Below are 23,742 nucleotides of genomic sequence, written 5' to 3'. Positions count from 1 at the left end.
AACACCAGCAGTGTAAGTTATCTGAGGGTTACCACTGGCTTTTTGTGGCCAATTTGTAGGGTTTTGTCTCCTGTTGGTGGCTCACAACCAGTCTGACTAATCACTAATCACTGATAGAATTAATATCTTCCATATAGCAGGATTTTTAATAATAAATACCACAGTGCATGAGCCTGCACTTCAAACAGGAGGAGGAGGATGACAAAGACAATGCTCTACTCCAATATTGTCATTATTGCTGCATTGCTGGCATTTGGTATCCACTTTGCAATTGCTGAGGGAACAGATCAATGGCTGCACAACAGAGGTGTTCCCTTTCAAATGGTTTGGCTTACTATTGTTTATTTGGCAATTTTTGTGTCTATAATTGCAGAGCAGGCATAACAAAACAACTTTTCTAGCTGTAAAAGCACTGCTTCCTTGTTTGTATACCACAACATATTGCTGCTAAGTATTCAGCTTTGGGTTTGTAATGTTTTGGAGAACTAGTTCTAAATAAACAAAAACAAAGGGAGACTGGCAGCTTTAAGCTGATTGAGTGTTCTTCAGTGTTAAAACGTGTTTTATTTAAGAACAGAAAGATTCATTAATGTGTATTTATGATCTATTTTTAGGGTAATTCCATGCAATTACTATTCATATGACTCAAGCACCCAGGCTGAATTCTAGCCAGGCAATAAAAGGATAATTTTGTAATGCCAGAGAGTCTCTTGAGAAAATTTGGAGGAAAATGCAAATCAACTCTTAGTATGATAAAGCTGTGCACACTAACTCAGTTTCTGGAGCTCTGTATAACTTAGGAGACATTCAATATCAGACACCAACCAGTGCATGGGTGCAGCACTGCTGGCTTTGTAACATCTGGGCTCTGTGCAGTGCAGGGAGTGGTTGGAAATAAGCTCACCACTCTCCATTCCCTTTTATACTCCCAGCAGTGAAGTATGTGAGAAATACTCATGCAAAGTTTCCCAGGGAGTCATCAGGCAAAGAGGGTGGAGAGGTGCATGTGCTGGCAAACACTCTTAGAAGTGAATGAATACATGTTTATAAAATGCCTTCCTCTCACACACTAAGGATCTTCCTTTCCTGTCCATGTGAACTTTCAATGAGTCAAAGCCTTATTTTCTTTCTTATCCTAATTCTGCTCCTCCTGGCATTCCTTTTCCCCCAGTGTCTACACTTTGTCTCCATCCTTTCTTTTCAGAACTCAGCTGGGTGTAGTGTTGCAGTGTAGGGCAGCCTGGGAAAGGCAGTGGCAGGCACTATGTAACCTCTGCCAGAGAAGCCCTTCAATATCATGCACTTGTCAGATTAATTCTACACTGATTAATTTCCCCAGATTAATTCTAGACTAATTAATAATTGCTGGAAGGCAGTGGAGAGAGTGTTTTTGTCTCCAAATGAGGGCAGTGGCTGTCAGGATACCAGAGCTAGCCCCAGGGAAATGGCAGGTTAAGACAGAGGGTATACAGGAGTACTCTTACCCTTCTGGATGAGCGCTCTGGGGCCAGGCAAGATACCAGAGGATGCCTGATGGCATCTATTCTTAGACACCTTGGAAAGAGTTCTGGGTTAACAGCTCAAAAGGGGAAGAAGCCCTGAGCACAGTGAAAAACTATTCCCTGCAATTCAGGATTTAGACTTCTGAAAAATCCTTTTAGGCTAAGATAGCAGAAAGGAACAGTCAAGAAACCACTAACCCCGCTTTCATAAAGCATTTATTTTTTTATTTGAAAACATTATACAGGCATTACATTGCCACAGCCAGTCCATATAGGTGCATGCAAATATCAAAATGGAGAAAGATTTATTCAGCTTCTCAATGCAGGATTTGGGGTTGGGATTTTGTTTGCCTGGTTTTGGTTTTGGTTCATATTTCCATCTGCGGTGTCAAGATTAGTGTGCTTTATTATGGCATTTAACAATAAAATCCTACCCATGGGGTAAAATTTATATTTGTAGCTAGCTCAGGAATACTAAATGGTTTTCAAAAAAAAAAAAAAAAGAAGAAAGGAAACGATACTACACGCTTGTCAAAATGTTAATAGCACAAGTTAGCAATCTCTACACTATACATTGAAACTTCTTCTTATGACACAGTGGTGCAAAATTTTCAATTGCTTGGTCTATCGTTGTGTGTTTCAAAACTTTATAGCTGGAACAAAGACCAGGTCTCTCTCCCAGTGAGGGTTTTCATCCAGTATCAGAAAATGACATCAGTCTTGCTAAGGGCTGCCCAGGGCCAGCAGTATCAGAGGGTTTCAGTTTGTTCAGGCAAGGAGCTGTGCGGAGCTGGAGACGTCCTACGCAACACGGAGAGTGGCTGCTGTTAGATAGCTGAGCCTTTGCTGGTGCGCACTGAGGGCTCCGACTGCAGAACACAAGCGGGCAGAAGGAATGATTTCCTCCACTGAACCTCAGTTTTTCAGTCAACACAGTTATTTGTAAAGACATACTACTGTTTTCCTTCGAGATCCATCCAGGACTAGCGCACTGGCATTAATCCGAGCATCCACCTTGTTGTTTATGGGGAAACACAGACAGCGAAGCAGCCCTTCTTTGCACATCCAGCTCCTCCTGCATGAGAAGCACAGGGGATGGTGGCTGGTCGCAGAACGCTCACTGAAACATTCTTAACTTATTCCTGTAAAACAGAGCCTTTTAGAATCGCCTGGTGGCACCTCTCAGCTACCCATGGATCGCAGCCCCTTGTAAGGAAAAACTCCCAGCCCCGTGACCTGGCCGGGAGCTGCCTCCTGCCCAGCTGTTTCGCAGAAGACTCTAACAAACATCTACAAGTTAGTGTCAGAAAAATGAGGAGGGGAAGACCGAAGGACTACAAACATTTGGCTTAAAAATAAATACTAATAAGGAAATTAATCAAAACAGTTATGCAAAAGGAAGGAACTGTAAACATGAAACACACACGCACACGACCCTCAAGGTTCTCAGACCAACACGGGGACTAATGTTCAGAGAAAGGTATTTAATTGGTACAAAAGGTAGCAAAAAAGACTGAGATGACAGGTGCCCACCAGTGTGCCTCTGGGTACCTGAGGGAGCCATGATTGTAATCAGACCCCTTCTCCTGGGGAATGTATGAAATTCACCTTAAGTCAAAGCTCTCAAAGGGTTTGACCCAAGGATCTTACCCTGAAGTGTTAGGTAATCTTTCTTGTGTGTTTTTTATTTTTTTGATTTAGACTTTCCTTAATATCCCCAGAATACAGACTCTGTTTTTCTGTGGGAATCTAGTGGAGGTTTCTTTGTGGTTTTTTTAATCCTCAATAGTTTAAGAAAAAAAAAGTTCGGAAACATGAGTGCTAAAAAGATTAAAAAAACAAAAGGGGGAAAAAAAAAACAGCAGGAAAAAAAAAATCATACATTTGTTAGTTTAGCACCAAGGCATCTTAACCAAAACTTTTGGGCTAGTTTTGGGCATGATTTGGCAATACTGCAGAATCTTCCCTTAGGTGCAGCAGGGTTGTGGCAGACAGCCTAAAGACAGTGGGAAAGAAATCACCTCTTCTCCACAGTGAGAATAAGATACAGCATACTTCTGCTGTTCAAGAGCATTTTGACATTTGCCACTTCATGTCTGTTATGCATATATAAACTTCTCTCAGTCTGCTTCAGGGAAGTTCCTTCTGTATTAAAGCAAAACAGGACTATAAAAAATGAATATTACCTCATCAGAAATTCATCCTGCTTTGTTGAACTGTGTGACCTTTCTAATCTTCAATGTATGGATTGACTTTTTTCTTCTTTTTTATATAGAAATAGGTAAGTTGTATTTTTCAAACATGAAGGCCTACATTTTTGCTTGAAACAGTCTTTTTCAGAAGAATGACATTCAAATCAAATTCACCTTCTATGCCCACAAGCAAAATATTCATCAACCATGCCGTAAACTCGTTTTTCAAATATGATGAATGTATACACACTTTTACAGCACTGTTATGTGCTTCTTAAACTCCTTCTTTCTGAAGATCCTGAAGCATTTTAAAATAACTTGGTCCCATAGCACCTCTGTGAGGTAGGTAAAATGTCATTATTTCCATATATAGTGATTGGAAAACTCAGCCACACAGAAGGTAAGTATGCCCAAGGATTCATGCAAAGATGTGGCATGACTGGTGAATAAAACCAAGATCTCTCCTCGATTCCTCAGCTACTGTTAGACACAGGAACATCTCATCTTCCTTAATTTTAAATTACAATAAGATAAAGGATACTGAAATAATGATTTCCTTGTACTGGGCTCTCAGAAGAGCAAATATACAGGCAAAGATGGATTTTTCATGGTGGCGACTAAGATTTTCCCCATTCTGGTAAGGCTCCTGAGGCAGAAGTACAGTAGTATAGAAGTGTGGAGCACACCCTTACTATTTTCACACGTTCCCAGGAATGCAAGAAAACTGCTGAATTCTACTGCTTGCTTCACAGTTAATGAAAAATAATTGGCTGCACCCTGCCAGTAAAATGCCTTTGTGTTACTGTGGCAAGATGCTACTGCTACCAGCAGATGGTCCAGTCTTTCTGCTTGTGAATCCCTTCCTTAATCTTCCTGATTTTTACAATCTATGGGTTTTGGTGAAAAACTGACAGATCTCTAAATAGCTATTGTTAGAATAATGTACCACAGGAGACTAAGCAAACTGGAAGAGCAGAAGGCACCCTCAATGCACTGAGTATCTAAAATAATAAGTGCGCTGATCCACATGATATGTCATCTTTCCGTGGAGAGGTACAATACCTAGGAAACTAGAAAATGTTTTTTTTTTTCTACAGGTTAAAACTTTAAAAGTAAGAAATCTGTGTTGAGTCTCGACTACAGAGAGATTGACTCCCTGTCACCTGATGCAGAACCTTGGCCACTAGGAAATCTGCCATGGATCATAGAGAGGTCAATGCTTGAGTACTTCACTTCTGCAAATATAGAAAGGCTAAAATTCTCGCCTTATACCTATTCCTAGAATAGAGACAGATTTTCTAAGTTGTCCCTTCTCTGGATTCATGGATCAGATTACCTAGAAAGGGCAACTAGACAGATAGCACAGAAGAACTCATTGTATTTCCCTCACCAAATCCAAGGTGCTAGCAAAAATGTGTCAGGGTGTTGCCACCACGACTAACCCATCTGTTTTGCGCAAACAAATTTTAGAGAGAAATTAACAGTGACTGCACAAAGTGTATTTGCTGTAAAAAGGCGTTTTTACCACAACTGGTGTGGCTTAGGCATAATATCACTCCGTATGTGTAAAACACCCTTCTGTGAATTTCTTTTTTTGTAATTTCATCTTACGGATTGAATATCTTTCACAGGTAGTGCGACATTAACTGATTCCTATACAGCAGTTTGTATTGCAAACATGCTGCTCATTTAATAAATGAGGGACTGGCATCTCCTTGCAAGGAACATCCTTTAACAATTAAGTTGTGTTTGTATGAGCTTTCCTTATTTGCTACCTTGCAGCTCACCAGTGTAACTGCACCTGGTAAATACCTTTCTCTATGTACAATACAGAGATAATGGATATACGAGCTCCACTGTCAAGAGGTGATCAACAGCCCTGGGTTTAAGCAACCCTAACGTGAGGCTCCTCTTCTGTCTCCTGCCCCAGGCTGGTGTATGTCACCGAAGGCTCCATCTGGCTGGTGGCTGGCAGGTCTACAACAGGTCCAGAGGGGTTTCGGAACTGCTTGTACACCCGAGGATCCTGGGCTACGTAGGTGGATGTGGAGGAGTAGAGCATCAGCCCAACAAGGATCGTGAAGAATGACAACAAGTAAAGTCCTGAAAACTGAGCAGAAATAACAGCAGAGTCATTAGACACAGCACCAATTACCCTGAGCTCATGAAGACCCAAAGACAGGGTTAGGCACAGATCCCTGTTTTGGCATGCACTGCACAGAACAAGCTCCCAGTCATTTGGATGTTGAATTTTTATGGGAATAGCTCTTTGAAAGTCAATATACCTCCAGCAATTCCCCTGTCCTCCATAACCAAGAGCTAAATAGTGCCTTTTCCTGGACCAGGCATATTAAGTATTGACTATGTGGGACTTGGGAAGGATGAGTTTTGCTCACAGATCCAAAGCTGATTTTTTCATCCTTTTAGACAAGCCAGCTACTCCTCTGACTCCAAGTTTCTCCAGCTCCAGTGTGAGGTACCATCATCTACACTTGTCAGACAGGTAGTGGACAAATCTGAAGTTAGTTACAGCTAAACCACATGTCTGTGAAGTTAACATGGTGATGGAAATATAAAAATATATTAAATATATATTATTTCTATTATATATTTTATATATTTATATATATTATTTATACTATATATTTTTATATATTTACTATACAATACATTATATATATTATATACTAAATAATAATTTCAATAAGGATTAAAATATATATAAAAACTTAAAAATATATTTTAATAAAGGCACTTAAAAACTGTCTGCAGAATCTCTTGCTTGTGAACAGAAAGCAGGTGCTAGAAGATCTAATGTGAGTTTCACATTAGATTGTGACAGGACAAACTTCACCTGTGAAATGTGCTCTGGGTCAACATCATGAGGTTTGAAAGTACACACAGAGGACAGTTAACTGAAAGCTCAAGTGCACATGTTTTGGCACACAGCTTCACTAGATCAGAGGTCAGCCTGAATTTTTTGACATAGACAGACTTGCGTCTGAACTAAAAATACAACACAAAGAACATTTCTGGCAACTCATTAGCCCTTGCAGATAAAGCTAAAGGCAAAGACAGGGTTTCAAAAGCACAGACCGTTGGGAACTAGATTTAGATACTGGGTTCTGGCTACAGGGGACACAAAAATGGCTTTAAGCCCATATGACTTGTCTGCTGAACCTAGACTACAAGTTATTTCTTCATGCATGCTGTGTGTGAGAAACTATGAAGGACAAATTGCATAGTTACCTTGTTGAGGATACAAATAATTTGTATTCAGTGGATCTTCCAGAAGTGCCTGTATTCTGCAGCTGTCAGGAATCTGTACCTGAACACCATCAACTACTTGCAACCTGCTACTAGCTGCTCCATGAGGTACTTCAGTACTTTATGCAAAGGCATCTACAAGTCTGTTAATCCTGACTGACTCTGTTTTGATGGATGCCCCATTTGTTTCCTCTGGATCACTTTAGCACAGCACAAAATAGACAGAACGGACTATATTATCTTGGAAATTTTTGAGTAAATCTGATTTTTATGCTTAAAGAAATTATAATTGTGGAGAAAATACATTTTACTTAAGCTAAATTTGCAGTGATGTTAATTTGTTACTGTTTCATAAACCTTCAAAACCTCCACCCAACCTCCTGCCTGATGAAGCATTTGGACTTTGTACAGAATCCTCAGCATCTCTGAAAGCTTTGTTCATGTAACCCGTGGTGATATGTCTGTGCATGTTTCCCACATGCAGTATGCATGTTTGACATGGATAGCATAATGGGGAAAGGTTTTAAAGCATGTCAGAATGATTACAGGGTAGGAAGAGTTTTGCTTTTCATCAGTTTTTAATTGTTTTTTAACATGTATGCCACCAGGCCCTCATGTGTCATCTGGCAGCACAATTTGATGAAATCACTCAGCTGTTCCAGAGTCACAGAGACGCTGTTGAGCCTCACCCAGCGTCTGCTGAAAGATTCCTTCCATGTGACACAGCTCTGATAGGACTTTTTAAGCTTAGATCTCCCTCACGTGGCTATCAAACACAAGTCAATAATTTCAAACTTCTGGTTGATTTTCCCCCCTCCATTTTCAGTACAATTTTGTTCTCAGCACTTTCTTCCCCTCTTTCACTTTGTTTTTGAACTTGAGCATCACTTTGCAGCAGCAAAGCTGACTAAGCTGAAGAAAATCTCAGGAGCCAAATGCATTTAGTTCCCCATCCCTAGTTTCCCACTGTCCCTCATTCCCACCTTATGCTTGAATTTCTCACCCCAGCCAGCCAATTGGCTTGGCCCCACATAGCCAGAGTTCCAGCCAGATCTGGGATTGCTTTGTGTCCTGCTGTGAGGAATCTGTGGGGCTTTCAGAAGTTAAATGTGCTCTTTTTCTTGTTCTAGGAGCTGCCCAGACAAAATCAACTCATTTTTGCTTTGGTTCATGGCTCCAGCTCTACCGTATCCCCTTTCTCCTGGCCATAACTCTCATTCCTCTATCAGGGGCTTCCTGCCAGTTCTTTTGCCTGACAGTATTCTTTCCATGTTAGTGTCCTCCCTCATGGCAGCTCTCCAGTCTGGGAGAAGGGGTTTGGGTATAGCTTGGGGAAATCTAAGCAAAGGTCTGTGAAACATTTGTCTTTGGTATCTGTGCACAGCTACTTCAAAGAGACCTGGACTCTGATGGTCCTGTGACAATTCCTTCCTTTTTACCTTCCTTAGAAACAAGGTTCAGGCTGAATTAATTCGTGCAGTAGCTCTCTGCAACACTGAAGTAAAATATAGTTAGTGAGGTTAATATAGGAATATATACTGAAGTACATGGCAAAGCTCTGTTTTTTGTCAATACCCTGTCAGACTGATCCAAACTCCTTTGAAATAAATGGGTATTTTCCTCCTATTAAAACAGCAGTGAATCCATCATTGCAATGGGAAGATGCATACTTAGTTCCCCAAATACAAAATTTGTTGTTCACTGTACTATGCTACTCAGACTCCAGCTGAAACCTGCAATTTATGGAAGACAAGATTTCCAGGCACACTCTACTGCTATGTAGGTTTTGGAGGTTTTTTTAATCTTCATCTGCAAACCTCATCCATGAGATTTGCTATTAATAGACAGGAAAAAGAAACACATTCAAAACCAGAGGAAAGAGCCATTCCTAAGAAATGAAGTGAGGGAGGATCACTTTTCATTGCCACTCCCTATGCAGCTGCAGTACCAAATGTAGGTTCTTGGGAAGTGGGTAATTCTTCTCTCTGCCTAAAAAGCTACTTGAGAATGATATTGTGCTTCATTTTACTGAATTATGTCTTTCTACAGAAACATATTTCCTCTAAGAAATAATATTTTTTAAATATCCAGATTTGTATGTCTCTCCAAATCCTTCCCTCCAGGGATAACAGTAAGTTATTCAAAGAGTAACATGGTGAAGAGAAACTGGTTAGCTCAAATTAGCTAAAGAGTGTCACACACTCTAAACAGACTAAAAGTCAACCCATGTTTCTGTATCATTAAACAGTTTTACTATGGATTTCGTATCTACATTTATAGGCCCATATGTATTACATACATAAACTTGCTCATGCATGAAGCTTATTGAAAGACCAGATGACTTTGTGGTGAGGTCAATGATCCAACAGTCTTGAGTTCCTGGATTTAATTTTCAACCTGTGAATTTATTTTGTGAATCACATTGATTTTAAATGATTCTCAGTTTCTTACCAATTTAAAAGAGATAATAACACCTGGTTACTGAATAAAAATGAGTTTACAGAATAAAAATGGGGAATAGGGATCCTCTGAGGAGAAGGCAGAGAGCTCCTTTGCAGGGAAAGTGCCTTACTTACAACATTTCAGATATTATCACTGACATAAAAAGCATCTGCCAAAGCTTTTTTGCCAGTCAAATCAAATAGTTTAATAAGCCCTGATCTGATCATGTCTGCTCTGCTCTGACATCTGTGTGTCTATAAATGCTTCCCCAATCAATAGTATTCAATATGGATCACACAATGATAACCGTAAATGTTCAAAAATTATGAAAGCACACAAAAAAATCTTCTCTAGACACCATTTAGTGCCTGTGGTAAAAATAGCCTACATTAAACTAACACTACCTTTCAGCATGTAAAAAGTGCCTGTCTTTGGTGCCTGTCAATTTGAAGATAAACACACAAAGCAAAACCTAGACAAATATAACAAGATAACATGCTTAACAAGATTTGGTCAGCCTATCAAAATAAGATTCTGGTGAGTGGACATTTCTGGTATTTATCTGAGTTGTTCATTAGGCACCCAGCACTTGAATGGATCTGCTCAGTGAGGTTCAGCAGATGAGCTTATGGAAGCTGCTGTCTTGGAAGCAGAAATAGGGTCCTCATGCCAGAATGTGCACCTGCAGAACCCCACCAGGAAAACCACTGCAGCAGCAAGGTCCAGCTGATCACAGCAAACATAAGGAGAAATTGCTCTTTCTGTTATCTATGCACAAAGTCCATGATGTCAAAAAAAAAAAAAAAGAACCCAAACATCTCTGCTACATACAAGTGTAGATGAAGTTCACAAAACCAAATTTAGCTTATATATTTAAAGCATTTTTGTTGCAAGCGGATAAAAATTTTGAGTGAGTCAAGCATCACAAGGTTCCTAAAATAAAGAAGATGAGTATAAAGTCACCTGGAAATTTAGTATTTTTAAAAACCCAGAATAAACTATTAAACCTTTCAAAATTTACTCCCTACTAGTTTTTAATCCTCTACTTTTTACTGTCTGTCCATGTGAAACTTGTCTTTCATATATCCTGAAATCACTAAAACTCTTCTACTATTTCCTCTTGAGATTCTTATGCTTTAAAGTAGTCCACTTGGAAAGGTGGAAGAACAGGAAGCTTCTTAATAGGGAAAGGAGTGCATCTGATTTCATTGTCTTTAACAGTGATTAGGCAGTAATAGGAGAAGAAAAAAAACAGAAAGAAAAACTATTGAGAAGGTATTAGATTTATGTCTTGGTCTGGAGGGAACGAGCTGTTCTTCAGTACACAGGTCTTGAATTTAGAAGGGAAAACCCAAAGAAACATGCATGGAAAAATCACGTGGAAAAATCAGCATGGAAAAATCTCATCTAGGAAAGGCTGTGCTGACTGACTCCTGCTGAGGGAATCTGCAGACAAGTTCTGGCTTTCACAGATGTCCATGTCCATGTTACCACTGACACCACAACAAAACAGTATCCAGAGTGACAAAATGAGACAGATGTGAGTCTGCAGAATAGCCTACACACACAAAGAAATTCAACGATTTGCTAATTTTGGGTTTTCGCTCAGCCGTTATGATAATGATCTTGAACATTATTGCAATGGTTATGAAAATGCTAATTCTGTTTTACTCAGTCCATTGAACTGGAAATAGTTGCAGGAGCAGACTATTTGAGCTGCAGCACTCCAGTGCTCCATTTGTATTTCAAAACAGCAACCACACACTGAATCTTTTGGTAGGTGGTATGAACCACAGCTCCTAGCCTATAGCAACTCAACTGTGCTTTTCAAGTCTTTAAAAAGGCTTTTTTGTTAAAGTACTAACTGAAAATTTATAATTGTCATGTTTCACATATTCAGCGATAAAGTATGAAATGGAATAACTACCTTTTTCTCTATCTCATCTGGCAATTCTTCACATTTTGGCATAAATTAATAAAGAAATCAGGTCCATTAATTCAAGTTTTAAATCTCAGAGGAAAGTAACCTCCTCAGAATCACACTGATGAAGAGGGGTAAAAATGCACGTATTAGGTGGAATTCATCTAGTTCCATATTCTGCTGGCACAATCCATGCCCTCCAGACAGGCAGTTCTCCTTCCCATCAGTGGGTCTGTGCAGTGCAGTGAACTCTGCTTTCCAGAGTTGTAGTGTATGCTACAAACTAATTCAGTTTGTAGCATATGCTGCACAGCCCATCAAAGCTAGGGCCAATAGGTGTTCTTTCACTGACTTATGGATTTTCCCCCTGAGTAATTTCACACATGAATACCTGAGCAGGCTGAGTGAAGGGAGTTAAAACCAAATTTCTCTCATTATCTTTTATATAGCAAACAGATATTTCCACTCTGTTTGATAAATTGATCAAGAGGCTGAGCTCAGTTCCACAATTTTCTATTTTTGCCTCCAACATACCAAATGAAGCTCACCATGACCAAGTGCAGAAGTTGCACTGTGGGATGCACACACTCTCCAGCCAGCAGCAGTACCAGAAGGCTGAGGGCTCTGAGAACTAGGAATTCACACAGTGCTTTCACTTGCATGGCTGGATGCTACAGCTATATAACTTTATTAATAAGAACAGGAGTCAGCATCCTAGTCATAGCTTGCAGCGCTCTTTGCTGATGGCCTTGGATCACACCCACAAGGTTTTGCCTAAGTCTGTCTTGGATCAGCACTGAAACTTAAACTACTGCTGACTATTTTTGTCCCAGCCTATGAGGAAGGTATCTCTTTGGGATTTAGAGCTTGATCTGCTTGTCAACAGAAACTGAAGCAACCCCCAACAGTAAAACGTCAAAATTTGTAACCCCAAATGGCACCACACATCAGAAAGGTTGCATGAGTTTTCCAGACTGGATTGAAACAGAAAAAACAAATACACCTGGAGCTTTATGCATCCTGCCAGATCTCCCAGTTTTTAAGAAATCTCCAAAGGGACCCAAACCACTGAGGTATGGTTTAGAGTGCCTTCCCTGCTCACCAACTGCAGAAGATGGAATGTCTGAGCAGTAATGATGCAGGACAGGAATGCAGAGACTCTGCTCAGAAAGCTGCTGAGAGTAAAACACCAATTTATTTCAGAATGCATCGCTCTTTATACAGAGCTTCATCCAGACTAATTCCATTGGACTTGAAGTAAAAACAAGCCACAACATTGGTGCAGAGTGCACGACGTACAGTGATAGAACTTAACTACAAACAATGTGAACAACAAGGAGATGAAAGATTATTTACATTCTTTTCTCAGGCTTCTGCCTGGTTAGAAACTTTCAATTTCTCTCTTTGACTGAATTTGAGACTGACAGACAGCTTCCGTATGATAACTTCTGGATAGCAAGTCTTTCCACTACCAGGAGGATTGCCTTATCTTCACGTTTTAATGACCTCTAGCTATTTCTTAAGCAAACCATGAGGATAAAGTCTTAAGTGATGACTTAAAGCCCTATCTTGCCCTCTGAACTCAGCTGGGATGAAAAGTGAAGTGTTTAGCTAGTTACTCCACATCTTTGATCATAACTGAATGAAGGAGGTTTGTCTCAACATATCACTCATGCCAGCAGAACCCAAAGCAAGAAGTTTCTGGTTTGCCTAAGCAACAGTGAAAACCTGACACTGCCCTTGTTGCCATTTGGTGGAAACAAAAAAGCCAAAGGAGGTTTTTCCTGTCATTTCATGCATGGCAGAATAGCTATACATCTCAATTCCTGATGCTTGCTTGCACCCTCAATATGACCGAACTCAGATGAAATGCTGTCCATTACTACGGCTTATGCTGAATTGCAAATGTTGCATAGAAACCATGATGACAAGGAACCAGATGACACATTTTCTGTATTTTCCAGTTGGTTCTGTTCTAGTGCTTGCATGTTTTACTCCATGTAAAACATACTGATCTATGCTTTCTATCATACAGCAATATCGTCTTTTTCAATTCTTGAACGGTATTTGCTGGTGGGCACAGTTTAACTGGTAAAACAGTGGGAAACACCTAAGCTTTCCTACCTTTTAGATGCTGAGGTTATCTACAAGGGAGAAAAATAAGGAGGGTTTACTGGAAAACTGTCACCATGAATTCTATTAAAATTTAGGAAACTTAATAGATTTCCTGGAATTAATTGGTTTCATGAAACAAACTTATGGAGAAAACTAATAGCATTTTGGGAAAAATCTCTGAGCTTGACATAGGCAGCTGTAAGGCAAATACTGATTTTGCACAAAGCTGCATGATTTCATCCTTCTCAAATGGCATCCTTAGAAAAAATTAATAATAACCTGTCCTTTCTAAATACATGCCTGATAGCGCAAAATGTTTGTGTGAAATGGCTTATCTTCATTTCCTGAGCATCAGGAGAGATGGGAACGCTGCTTTCTCTTCTCTTTCCCTTTGTTGCCTCTGACATCAGACAGAGAGAAAAAAGGAGCCTGTGTTCAGTACCCCTGCGGTACCAGCAGTCTGTCTAATTAAAAAGTGCAAGGTAGAGTGAGTCCTGCAATCTGTTTTAATCTTATCTATCTAGGAAAGAGATTTTTATGTGTAGTTAAAACACTTCTATTACATTTCTCTAATTTCCTGCAAGCATCCTTACTATGGCATAAGGGGGCTTAATTTCTGATTATTTTATATCAATTACTTGGCAAGAAAGTGGTAAAGGACTTATCCTTACAGATGTTCTTAATGCAAAAAGGAGGACCACAACAGAAAAGCTTATAAAATCAATTTACTCTCCCTGCTTTTACCTTTCAGTATTCTTTGTTGGTTTGCTCTATCAGCTGCCAGTTGCCATGTGTCTTTTTGTGTTTGTGTGCAAGTGCTTAATATAGCAGCAGCTGTCTGCTGTAACTGATTCTCTATTACTGTACATGAGGCTAATTGTGCTCAGCGTGTTCAAAACCACATTTACAATAACTGATTCATCTTGGATTCTTTGTTTATATTTTTCTGCTGAATCTAACAATACATTCCAGTAGAAATTACTTCCCAAATGGTGTTTTTTTCTCCTGGCAATGCAAATGGAGGGCACTCCTACCCAGAGAAACAAGGACTCTGCAGCTGCAGCTACTCTTGCCATGAGTGACCACGCCAGCTGTCAGGAGGGAGTGTGACATGGCTGTTTCATGTCAGGGTTCTCTGCAGTGTGACACGTTTGCTGCTGGCAATGAGAGGCCAAACTTCAGGAGCTCCAAGAGCTCTCAATTGAGTTGACTCTCAAGGCAGGTGCATGAGGGAATCAGAAAGGAGAGCATGTCCTATGCTGTCGAATCCAAGCCCTCATTACTGCTTACAGTCAGATGACATATTCCATCTGGCAAATCCTTCTCATGCAAGCATTATTAGGGATTTTTTTTCACTTTCCACTAACCTATTTGAAATTATCCTAGAACCTCCCTGCTATGATAGCCAAAAAATCCCCCTAATTTCTATATGTTCTCAGTTTCCACTCATATATTCTTGTATCGTTGAATCAAATAATTCTCATTTTCTCCCTATGAATTTATAGATTAATTTTTATATGTTAAGATTCCATAGTCCCTCCCTACCTACCAAAGCTATGTTGCATACAATAAAGATTTTTTTAGGCGTCTGCATATTCAGTACATTGTTAGGGGCCATATGGTTACTCTGTCAAGGGTTTGGAGCACATGAGAGAAGCTCTGTTTGGTGCTCTTGAGCTAACAGAAAAAAACCCTAGAGCTACAGCTAGAAAAGTGCTGTCCCTGAGATGGTAAGTTGTCCTGTCCTATGGCATTAGCACTTCTCCATCAATACCAGAAATACCTAGACAGACTCGTTTAGAAACAGCTTTGTCACAACCGTGCTCAAATTCTTCCCATCTGTTGCCACAGACACTGCCTCGCACTTTGTGCTTCACAGCATTTCTCAATGTCAGCCAGTTCTAGTTGCCTGATTATTCTAATTCTTCTTCCTACTGAGGGTGCCAAATCTATTACTACAGTCACTACACAAGACTGGTCTTGAGACCAACTCTTTGGGACCTCCATCAGTGAGTTCCTTCGAGCATGCTGTTTCTCTCTCAGCACATTGCCTTGTCCTTTATCCTCATTAGCCAGTTTCTCACCTTTACATCATTAATCCTTTTCTTTGGCTTAACTGATAATTTTCTGTGCTGCACTGTGTACAAACACCTTGCACATTAGATCTACCATTTGACTTTTCCCTATGAAAATCTGCTAAATTATCAGACAGATATCAGATTTAGACAGGATTATCTGTCTTGTGTGAACAAGGTTGCATTTCATCTGATTTTCCATTTATTTCCATGTTCCTAATTATGTCTACTTCCAACTTTATTGCCTACTCCATATCAAATTTGAAGTATTCAGATTATTGTGTTCTGTTTCTACTTCTGACATAGTAATTTCCATTTCTTAAAGATGGTGAATTGTCTTCACATTAACTCTCATCCTTACTGAATATGACAGAAGGTCCCAATTTTGTTTTGGTGCCAAGTGAAAGGTTGTTTAATTTTTGCCTCCACTGTCCTTGCACAGCAAAATTATTTCTTCTCTTAATAATACAAAAACTTTTCTCTGCTTGTTTCACTTTCTTCTTCATTGCCAAGCTTGGTTTCTCTTTTACAGTAATTAGACTTCACTCCTCTTTTTTACCTGCACAGTATTAGTTTTCTTTTGTGAGTCCTTGTTTTCTGTTTATTTCTAACAATTCTTTAAACAGATGGTTTGTCCAGTTGCATCTGGAGTTCTTCCCTTACAACTTGTCCTCTTGTCCTTAAGATATAAAATTCAGATTACTGTAAGTTAAAGCTATTAAAAATTTCCTTCAGATTTATTATGAGCCTTTTTAACAGTGTTCCTTGCTAAACTTAACTCATGTAGGTGGTGGGAATAATTCCAAAAGTTTAGTCCAGCTAATAAAATTGCTTGTCAGCAGTGCTGATATCAAGCATCTATCCCATATCACAGGTTTGAAATCTTCCAGTTTAGTGGGAAAGGGAAGTTTAGACAAAAAGAAGATGTTTTTGTAGATGTTATGGAAGCTAATAAAATACTCCATTGCTTAGACCGAAAGCGTGTAAAAGCGATGCTTTCTAACTGGTGTTTTGTTTGCATGTTGATCCATTCCTGCATTCTGGTAAGAAAAGAGAAGCTGATGTGGATGTTTTAACCTGGTATGTCAGTAGCATTCACTGATTTGGCTGGTAGGAGGCACAATTGGAATAAGCACTTCAATTCATTTGTATACCAAAACAGATTTTATGTATGTTCCTTTCTGGCAGCTCATAGACCATGGCATAATGTGTAGGCCACACATAATTCTTTGCACATTTCCTAAATAGTCTACCTTCTTTTCTGGTCACTTCTTGAAATAGTTTATTCAGTTCTATAACAAATCTCCAAATTTATAATGAAATTATTGCATTTAACCCTTAGCATTTTCTTTCAAAGGTGATTCTGTCTACATCTCTGAGGAACTTCTAGTCTTTGTTTCTCTATGCAAAGGTGAAAATAGCCTCCAATTCAAAGAATCATAATTTCAAAATCTTGTAGATTTTCAGTAGCTGAACCTTGTTTAAGCTTTGGAATGCAACTGTTGCCTTGCTAATTTATTACCTTGTTTTTTGTCTTTCTCTCCTGGGTTGCAAATTATTGCTGAGATATGTAACTCAACACATTCATTGTACTCCCTAGTCTTTGAAAATATGCTTGTCTTGGGAAATGCTGAGGTTTTTATTTATGCTGATTTTTTCCTCCACAAGTAATTACGAAACTTAGCCTCTTGCTCTTTGCTTTCATATTCATTGAGCATCATTTAGAAAAAGTATGTTGTCAGTAAGATCCATCTCTTTAAATAGGATGACTTCATTATGTTTTTTCTGCCTGCACTTTTTCTTGTGATAAAGAAAAAGATTGTTGTTTGCTACAGTATTTTTTGCTCTCTGCAGTTTGCAATCCATTTGCTGGTTCTCTGATATTATGCATCTTTATTGCTGTGATCCCCCAGCTTTCCTTTTCCAGTCCATATACACCATCACCTTTAAAATCAATATGGTTTTGCTGAAGATTTATCATTCAAGAGTTAATTTCAATAAAAGGAAGAGTTCCCCTAATATATTTGAGCTCTCATACTGGGTAGGAATTAAAAGCTATTTACTTCTTTCAGATTGTAACAACTACACTTCACGATGTACTCTTGTGGTATACTTAAGAGATTTCTGAACAATTCCCTAATAATTTGTTCACTAATTCCATAGATTTTATATTTCAACACTTGAGGTATGCAGGAAGGTGTGACACTAAGAGATAGAAAGATGTGATTCGGAAGTTACCCACAATAAAAAGGTGTGGTGTTTGGAGTATTCTAAGATCAAGACATGTTCTTAGCATTTCTGTTTTGATAATTAGGCATTTTCAACAAAAATGTATTTTCCTAGAGAGCTTCAAATCAGTTCTGTTGTGTGAAGTCTTTTAACATGAGACCAAATGAAAAGAAATCCCAAGACAAAAGCATTGAAAACAAGCTAAAAAACTTTACATTTATGATGAGCTCAAAGCTTTTATCACAACTTCTACAACGTGAATGCCACATCATTTAGACCCTTCTTGAAGCCTTCCAAAGAGTGAGTATCCATGTTTCACTATTCATGCTTTGCAACCAATGAATCTGTTGCAAGATAGCACTATAGCACTGTGAAAGGAAGACATCCTTTTAAAAATGCGATATTCTGAAAAAGCTTCCATATCCATGCTGTGTTGTTAAAAATCTGTCAGGCTTTGTAGCATCTTGGTGGGAAACACTTCATTTTCCAGCTTCTACTCTCTTCTGTCATTTTACTTCATAGGTTTTTTATTGTATTCCATCCTGCACCATCACAAAAAGGGTGAGTGGATGGGGCCCTTTCTGTCACAGGAATTCATATCACCAAAGACACACTTAACTCTTTTCCACCTCAAGGCAGCTCTTTAAATATAGATACCTAATTATTTTCTAATTGACTACGATTTGGAGGAGGAAATTCAAATAGCTAATCAATGAAATAAATAAATTTAAAGAAATTTTAAAACTATGCTGCTTAGATGAAAGACGTGTAGACAGTACAGCTTCATGGGAGCAGAGCTGTTTAGAGGGACTCCCACTATAAGAAATTTAGAACTTTGGAAAAGAAAAGGAAACATGAACATAGCTTTTTTTGCACATTACCAATGACATAAAAAATTAGCTAGTAATATGACTTACCCTCATTATTATCACAGGCTTAGAAGTATTCACAAGGATAAAAGCCCTGTGCAATTAAGTTCCATTGAAACAGGAAGTTTATGGATCAAGCAGCTTGCATACCAAATTTCATCAGGAAAATGCATTTAAGTATATGACTGAGAAGGTGATAGTGTAAAAAACAGCTTTTTAGCCTGCACTGCCTGCTTCCCTAGAAATAATGATGCATCACTGACAGCACCACTGACAACACCACTGTCAAAGTTTAAAATAGGTAGGTGTTAGCTCCCTAACAAGTGCAAGCAAAGAATAGGATCTTGGTGACTTCAGCTTATACTTTCAGAGAAGTTTAAAAAAAAAAGGTGAGAATATAAACTGAAGTATTTTCTCAGTTAGGTCAGAGGTCTCAGAAAAGTCTCTCAGACATTTATGAATGGTTGCCAAATAAAAAACAAAGTAATAAACAATCCTCCTCCAAAACCAAGCTAATTTTATTTAACTCCTGCTATCAAACCACAGACTTTTTGTCCATCATGCCCCAAGAAAATCCAGGACTGCCTGAAGCATATAGAGTCAAGGTCAAAAAGAAAGGTTTCATCTGCATAATCAGGAAACTGTGAATTTTTTAAAAGATTATTCCTTGATTGGCAGGCTTTCCTAATTTAGAAAAATGAAATGTAGCACACCAAGGACAGCAGAAAAACTCACAGTGTCTTCAATGCATATTTCTAGCAAGGGTCAAATTTTCACTACAGTGAAGACTAAGTAAATCCCAAATTCAGAGGCATTGCTCAGGATCTGTGCTAGCCAAAAAAAATCAGGAACCCGCTTTCCCCAGCCTTCACCCTCTCTTCTCCACCTGGAAAAAACCTAGTCTTCGTGGCTTGTTTATTGATGTAATGGGAAGATTGTCTTCCCATTGGATGAATACTGTTAGAATTAGCATTGAAAAGTGATTTTTAGAAACATCACTTCATATCAGCAAATGAGGTTTCAACTAGCATAATTTCAGATTTCTGCTCCTGGAAGGTTTTGAGTATCATGTTTATCTATCCACGTCCTTTGTCACAGATACTCTCTGAGATTCTAAATCAAGATACATGACTTCCCTGATTCACTATGAAATACATGCCTTTTCTTCATTTGGGAATTGCTACTATATCCAGAAATGCTGAATTTTTATAGCTGCATCTTGGATAAAGTCATGAATGAATTTGCCAAGGCATAATGTAATTGATTGTGCTTGGCTTGCTAGGTAGTGATATAATATAGTGTGACTCAACCTGCTGGTCCAGAACACAATCAGTATTCATGCTCTAGCTGCCGGAAAATATAAAATAAACTGCTTAGATTATTTAGTGAGAACCTAATTTGCTTAGAATTACTAAAGACAATATAGAGCTTGCAAAGGAAAAGTAACAAGTCTAAAAGTTCACATAACAAAAGAGCTAAGGCTGAGACTAAAATATAAAAAAAAATACTCCTATGAAAAAATGCCCCCATATTTATATGAAAGTTCTAGCTCTGCACCCAGAGAAGTGGCCCTGAATTTTTTAGCACCACTCATGTGCATGCACAAAGAATGGCCAAGGACAGTCCTGTTACTTGTGCTAAAAAAGAAGGTAAAATGAGAACAGACCAGCTAGGAAGGTTTTGAACATAAAAATCGTATAACACATCTCAATATGGTGAGAATTTTTTAAAAAAATATTGAAGATATGGTGTTGTATACTGAAATGCTATGGCAATGGTGGATATTCAGCTACCAAAGAGACCAGACACATTTCTCCATCCGCTGGAATATTTGAATCAATTTTTGATTACAGAAGAACTAAAAAGACATCTTTTATTTGGGGGATGCGGGAACACTTAAGAATGCTGCATTACAATCTAGTAATCTATCTCCAATTGAAAGTGATACATTTTTACATTTTAATACAATAAAATCTTGGAAAATTGACATCTTGAATTACACATATATATCATTAGAATTGTGTCAAATTAACAGGCTGAATTTCCAGCTTCCATGGGCCTGGAAAGTGTTCAGTGTGCTAAGAAGATGACTGCATGTGGGGTAAGACTGGAGATGCAGCTGTTTATAAACTTACTCATGTCCTGCATGAAATGATATTGCAAGGCTGTATTATACAAAAATGAAATGCTAATGAATCAAAACACTTCAAAGACAATCTTCTCTTCAGTTTGGTTTCAAAAGCTCTAAATTTCAAAAGCTCAGTTAAACTAATTTCCTGCATTTTCCATGGATTTTTACAGATCTACTGCTATAGGTGCAATGAACCTGTCTGGTGACTAAAGTAGCAGCATAGGGAAAAATCACAACTGTTTTTCAAAAGCCTCATAAAATTATACTCTGCAAGGGACACTAAACCACTCAGTTGATCCTACCTTGAGCATAAACCCATTTGCTTCCCAGTGAAGTGGGGCTGTGCCCATTGCTCAGTGCAGAAAAAAGCAGAAGGAGCTGCAGGAAATGTACAGCTGGGCTAGGAACAAAGCAGCTCTTTAAAAGCTAGGAAACAAGCAAGTGTACACAGTCCTGGGGAGGGAATTAATTCAGATCACTTCATGCCAACATATTAGACTTCATTACTGAGTGCAAGTCACACATCTCAGAGTTCTACTTCCTCAGATGATACCTGATATTAAACATAAAGAAAAAGAGGAGTTCATCTGACTATGACAAAACATGGTAGCTAAAGAAGAAACCAAATAACTAAGTGGACTTTTAAATCTACATGATCTTTGTATATAGCCTCTCTCTTCAAATTTCATCTGCAATGTAAGTTTGAAGTGTGTGAAAGGAGACACTGACAGCTTGAGAAATTGATGCTGCATTTCAGGTAAAGGTCCTTTCAAAAAGCCCTTATAAAGGTCTTCTCCTTTTCATCACTTCAGCTGGGAAGAAGAAAGGAGAGACACGTGAGTTGTACGGAGTGCAGGATGAATATAAATTACAAAAGAAATGCAGTGATGAAAAATGCCAGTGCTGGTTTGCTATCTATGGGGTAACTGGCTTCCTGGAGAAACAGAGTAAAAAGCATTGTACCAGGTGCTGGAGGAACCAGGACCTCGAGCTGAAGGGGCTGGCTCAGGGAGGATGAAACCCAACCAGGTGAGGTGCAGAGAACAGTTTGCTCTGATTAGTGAACTAAGAGCTGAGAAACCATATGATTCCTCTCTACTGATGTACCAATGGAATAAATGCCATGGAGATGGGCATTCTTGCTGTTAATGGATACTCTTGGTAGAAAGATGAATGGACCAAAACCAGGCACAAGTAAATTTATGCTGGAAATAAGGAGGTTTGTAACTGTTGGAGATATAATGTTCTGAAAGTCTTCCAAGGACAGCAGTGGAGGTAAAAAACCCGGATAGGTTTAAGTAATTGTATGTTAAGTGTTTATGAAAGCAACAGCATGATACATACAGTAACCATAGGAGGATGAGACTTTCAGTTTTCGCATAATTAGAGCAAGGGCCAGAGGGGACCATCAGTTACTTCAGATGTGGAACTCAACCAGTTTACCAGGACACAGATGGATGCTTTCAACCAGGAAACCTTTCAGTTCTGAGCCTTCGACTCTTGAGCACTTTTTCCATACAGTTTTTGGAGGGAGACCAAGATGCCATTATGGATGGGAGCTAACTTGCACTTACTGTAGAAAGATGGGGGTCAGTAAAGCTGAAAATTCTGCCTTCCTGGCTCTGCTAATGTATCTAACAATTTGACACAGGGAAGAAATTAAACCTTTAACTTACCTTTTGACTTTCAAGTGTCTAAACCTTAAAGTTTGTGTTTGCAAAATTGCCTTTTTTGTTAGGTTTGTGCAATGCTGAGCACAGAGCTGTTCACACTCTGCTTCCTTTGAGTCTTTCCCTCTATTAAAGTTTGATTTTGCTAGTACACCATCACCACTGTTTTCATAACAACATTTGTCTTTCACTGTGCAATTTAGTAATTTTTCTTAGAAACGGTGGACTAACACCACTAAATGTATTAGTCTGTGTGTATCAAATAATATGATTTACAGGAGATAGTTTTCAGGTAACACCTAATGTCAAACACTTTGGGTTTGAAGCATGAGGCAGAAAGAAGGAGACATGGTATCACCATGAGACAGATCTGCAAAGCAGCAGGCAACCCCTACATTGTGTTTTCAGTCAAATTTTTGTTTCTAGTCTTGCTTTTCTTGTGCCTGCAAAAATCTCAAAGCCACAAAACCAAAATAAAAGACAGTAGTGACAAACAACTTTGTGTTGAACTCTGAAGATTTGAACTTTCACTGTCACATTCAGATTCATGCAGGTACTATTACTATAACAAAATCTGATTTAAGTTGATTAGACACTCAGGATTTTAAGGTTTTCTTTTGCCTAACACTTCTAACACAATTTAGCTATCAAGTAACCTCCCTCCTATGAATAAATGATGGTAGAAAGCAATTGCTTCCAGCACTGCAATGTTATTTTCACAGGATGGACACTGGCAGCGGATACTTGTGGATAATGAAGTGCCATTCCTCATAATTGGAGGTCAAATGTGGTCCTGTACCACATGGTGTTTTAAATATTAGGGGACCTGGGATGTCAAAGTTTAACTTCAACACAAATATGCTGCACATTTTGGCATTTACAATAAGAGGCAAGCCATTGGTATGGCCAAGAGAAAGGTGTAATTTATGAACAATTTAATTATGAATTCAGAATCAGTATGAATGAAACAACCTTGTTCACAGGAAAAAATGTCTGTGGGAATTTTGGAAGAGTCCTTCCCTTCATGCTGCCACCTGAGGTCTGTTCACAGCAGTTGAAAGTAACCTTTGACAAGTAAGATGAAATTAATGATACAGTGTCTGGCAAACATGTACTCAAATCTTAAAACTTGTAACAAAAAGACCAAATGAGCTCTCTTAGAAAACAAGAAATCATAAAATAAAACTGGTAAGCCTGAAGTAAAAAAACCAGCTTGAACTTTTACCATTTAGATCTAGCAAAGCTTGGAGGCTCCTTTTGTTTCCTTTTTTGTTTCCTCTTTGTTTCTTAGCTGACGTTTCTTCAGGCATACTGCTATTACCCAAACAC

General features: G+C 38.7%; 1 protein-coding gene across 1 annotated transcript in view; it reads right to left on the bottom strand.

The window, feature by feature from the left end:
- Nucleotides 1-1,700: 1,700 nt before the first annotated feature.
- The window catches only part of SLC35F1 (solute carrier family 35 member F1), a 220,996-nt gene continuing 198,954 nt past the window's right edge, over nt 1,701-23,742 (bottom strand). The window contains exon 8 of the mRNA XM_030267791.4: nt 1,701-5,804. Within this exon, the coding sequence (XP_030123651.4) occupies nt 5,580-5,804 (225 nt within the window). The 3' untranslated portion in view covers nt 1,701-5,579. The remainder of the gene's footprint in view (nt 5,805-23,742) is intronic.

This window comes from Taeniopygia guttata, chromosome 3 (assembly GCF_048771995.1).
Source record: "Taeniopygia guttata chromosome 3, bTaeGut7.mat, whole genome shotgun sequence".
NCBI classification, from domain to species: Eukaryota; Metazoa; Chordata; class Aves; order Passeriformes; family Estrildidae; genus Taeniopygia; species Taeniopygia guttata.
The sequence above is the reverse complement of the archived record's forward strand: the minus strand, read 5'-3'. Positions and strand labels throughout refer to the sequence as shown.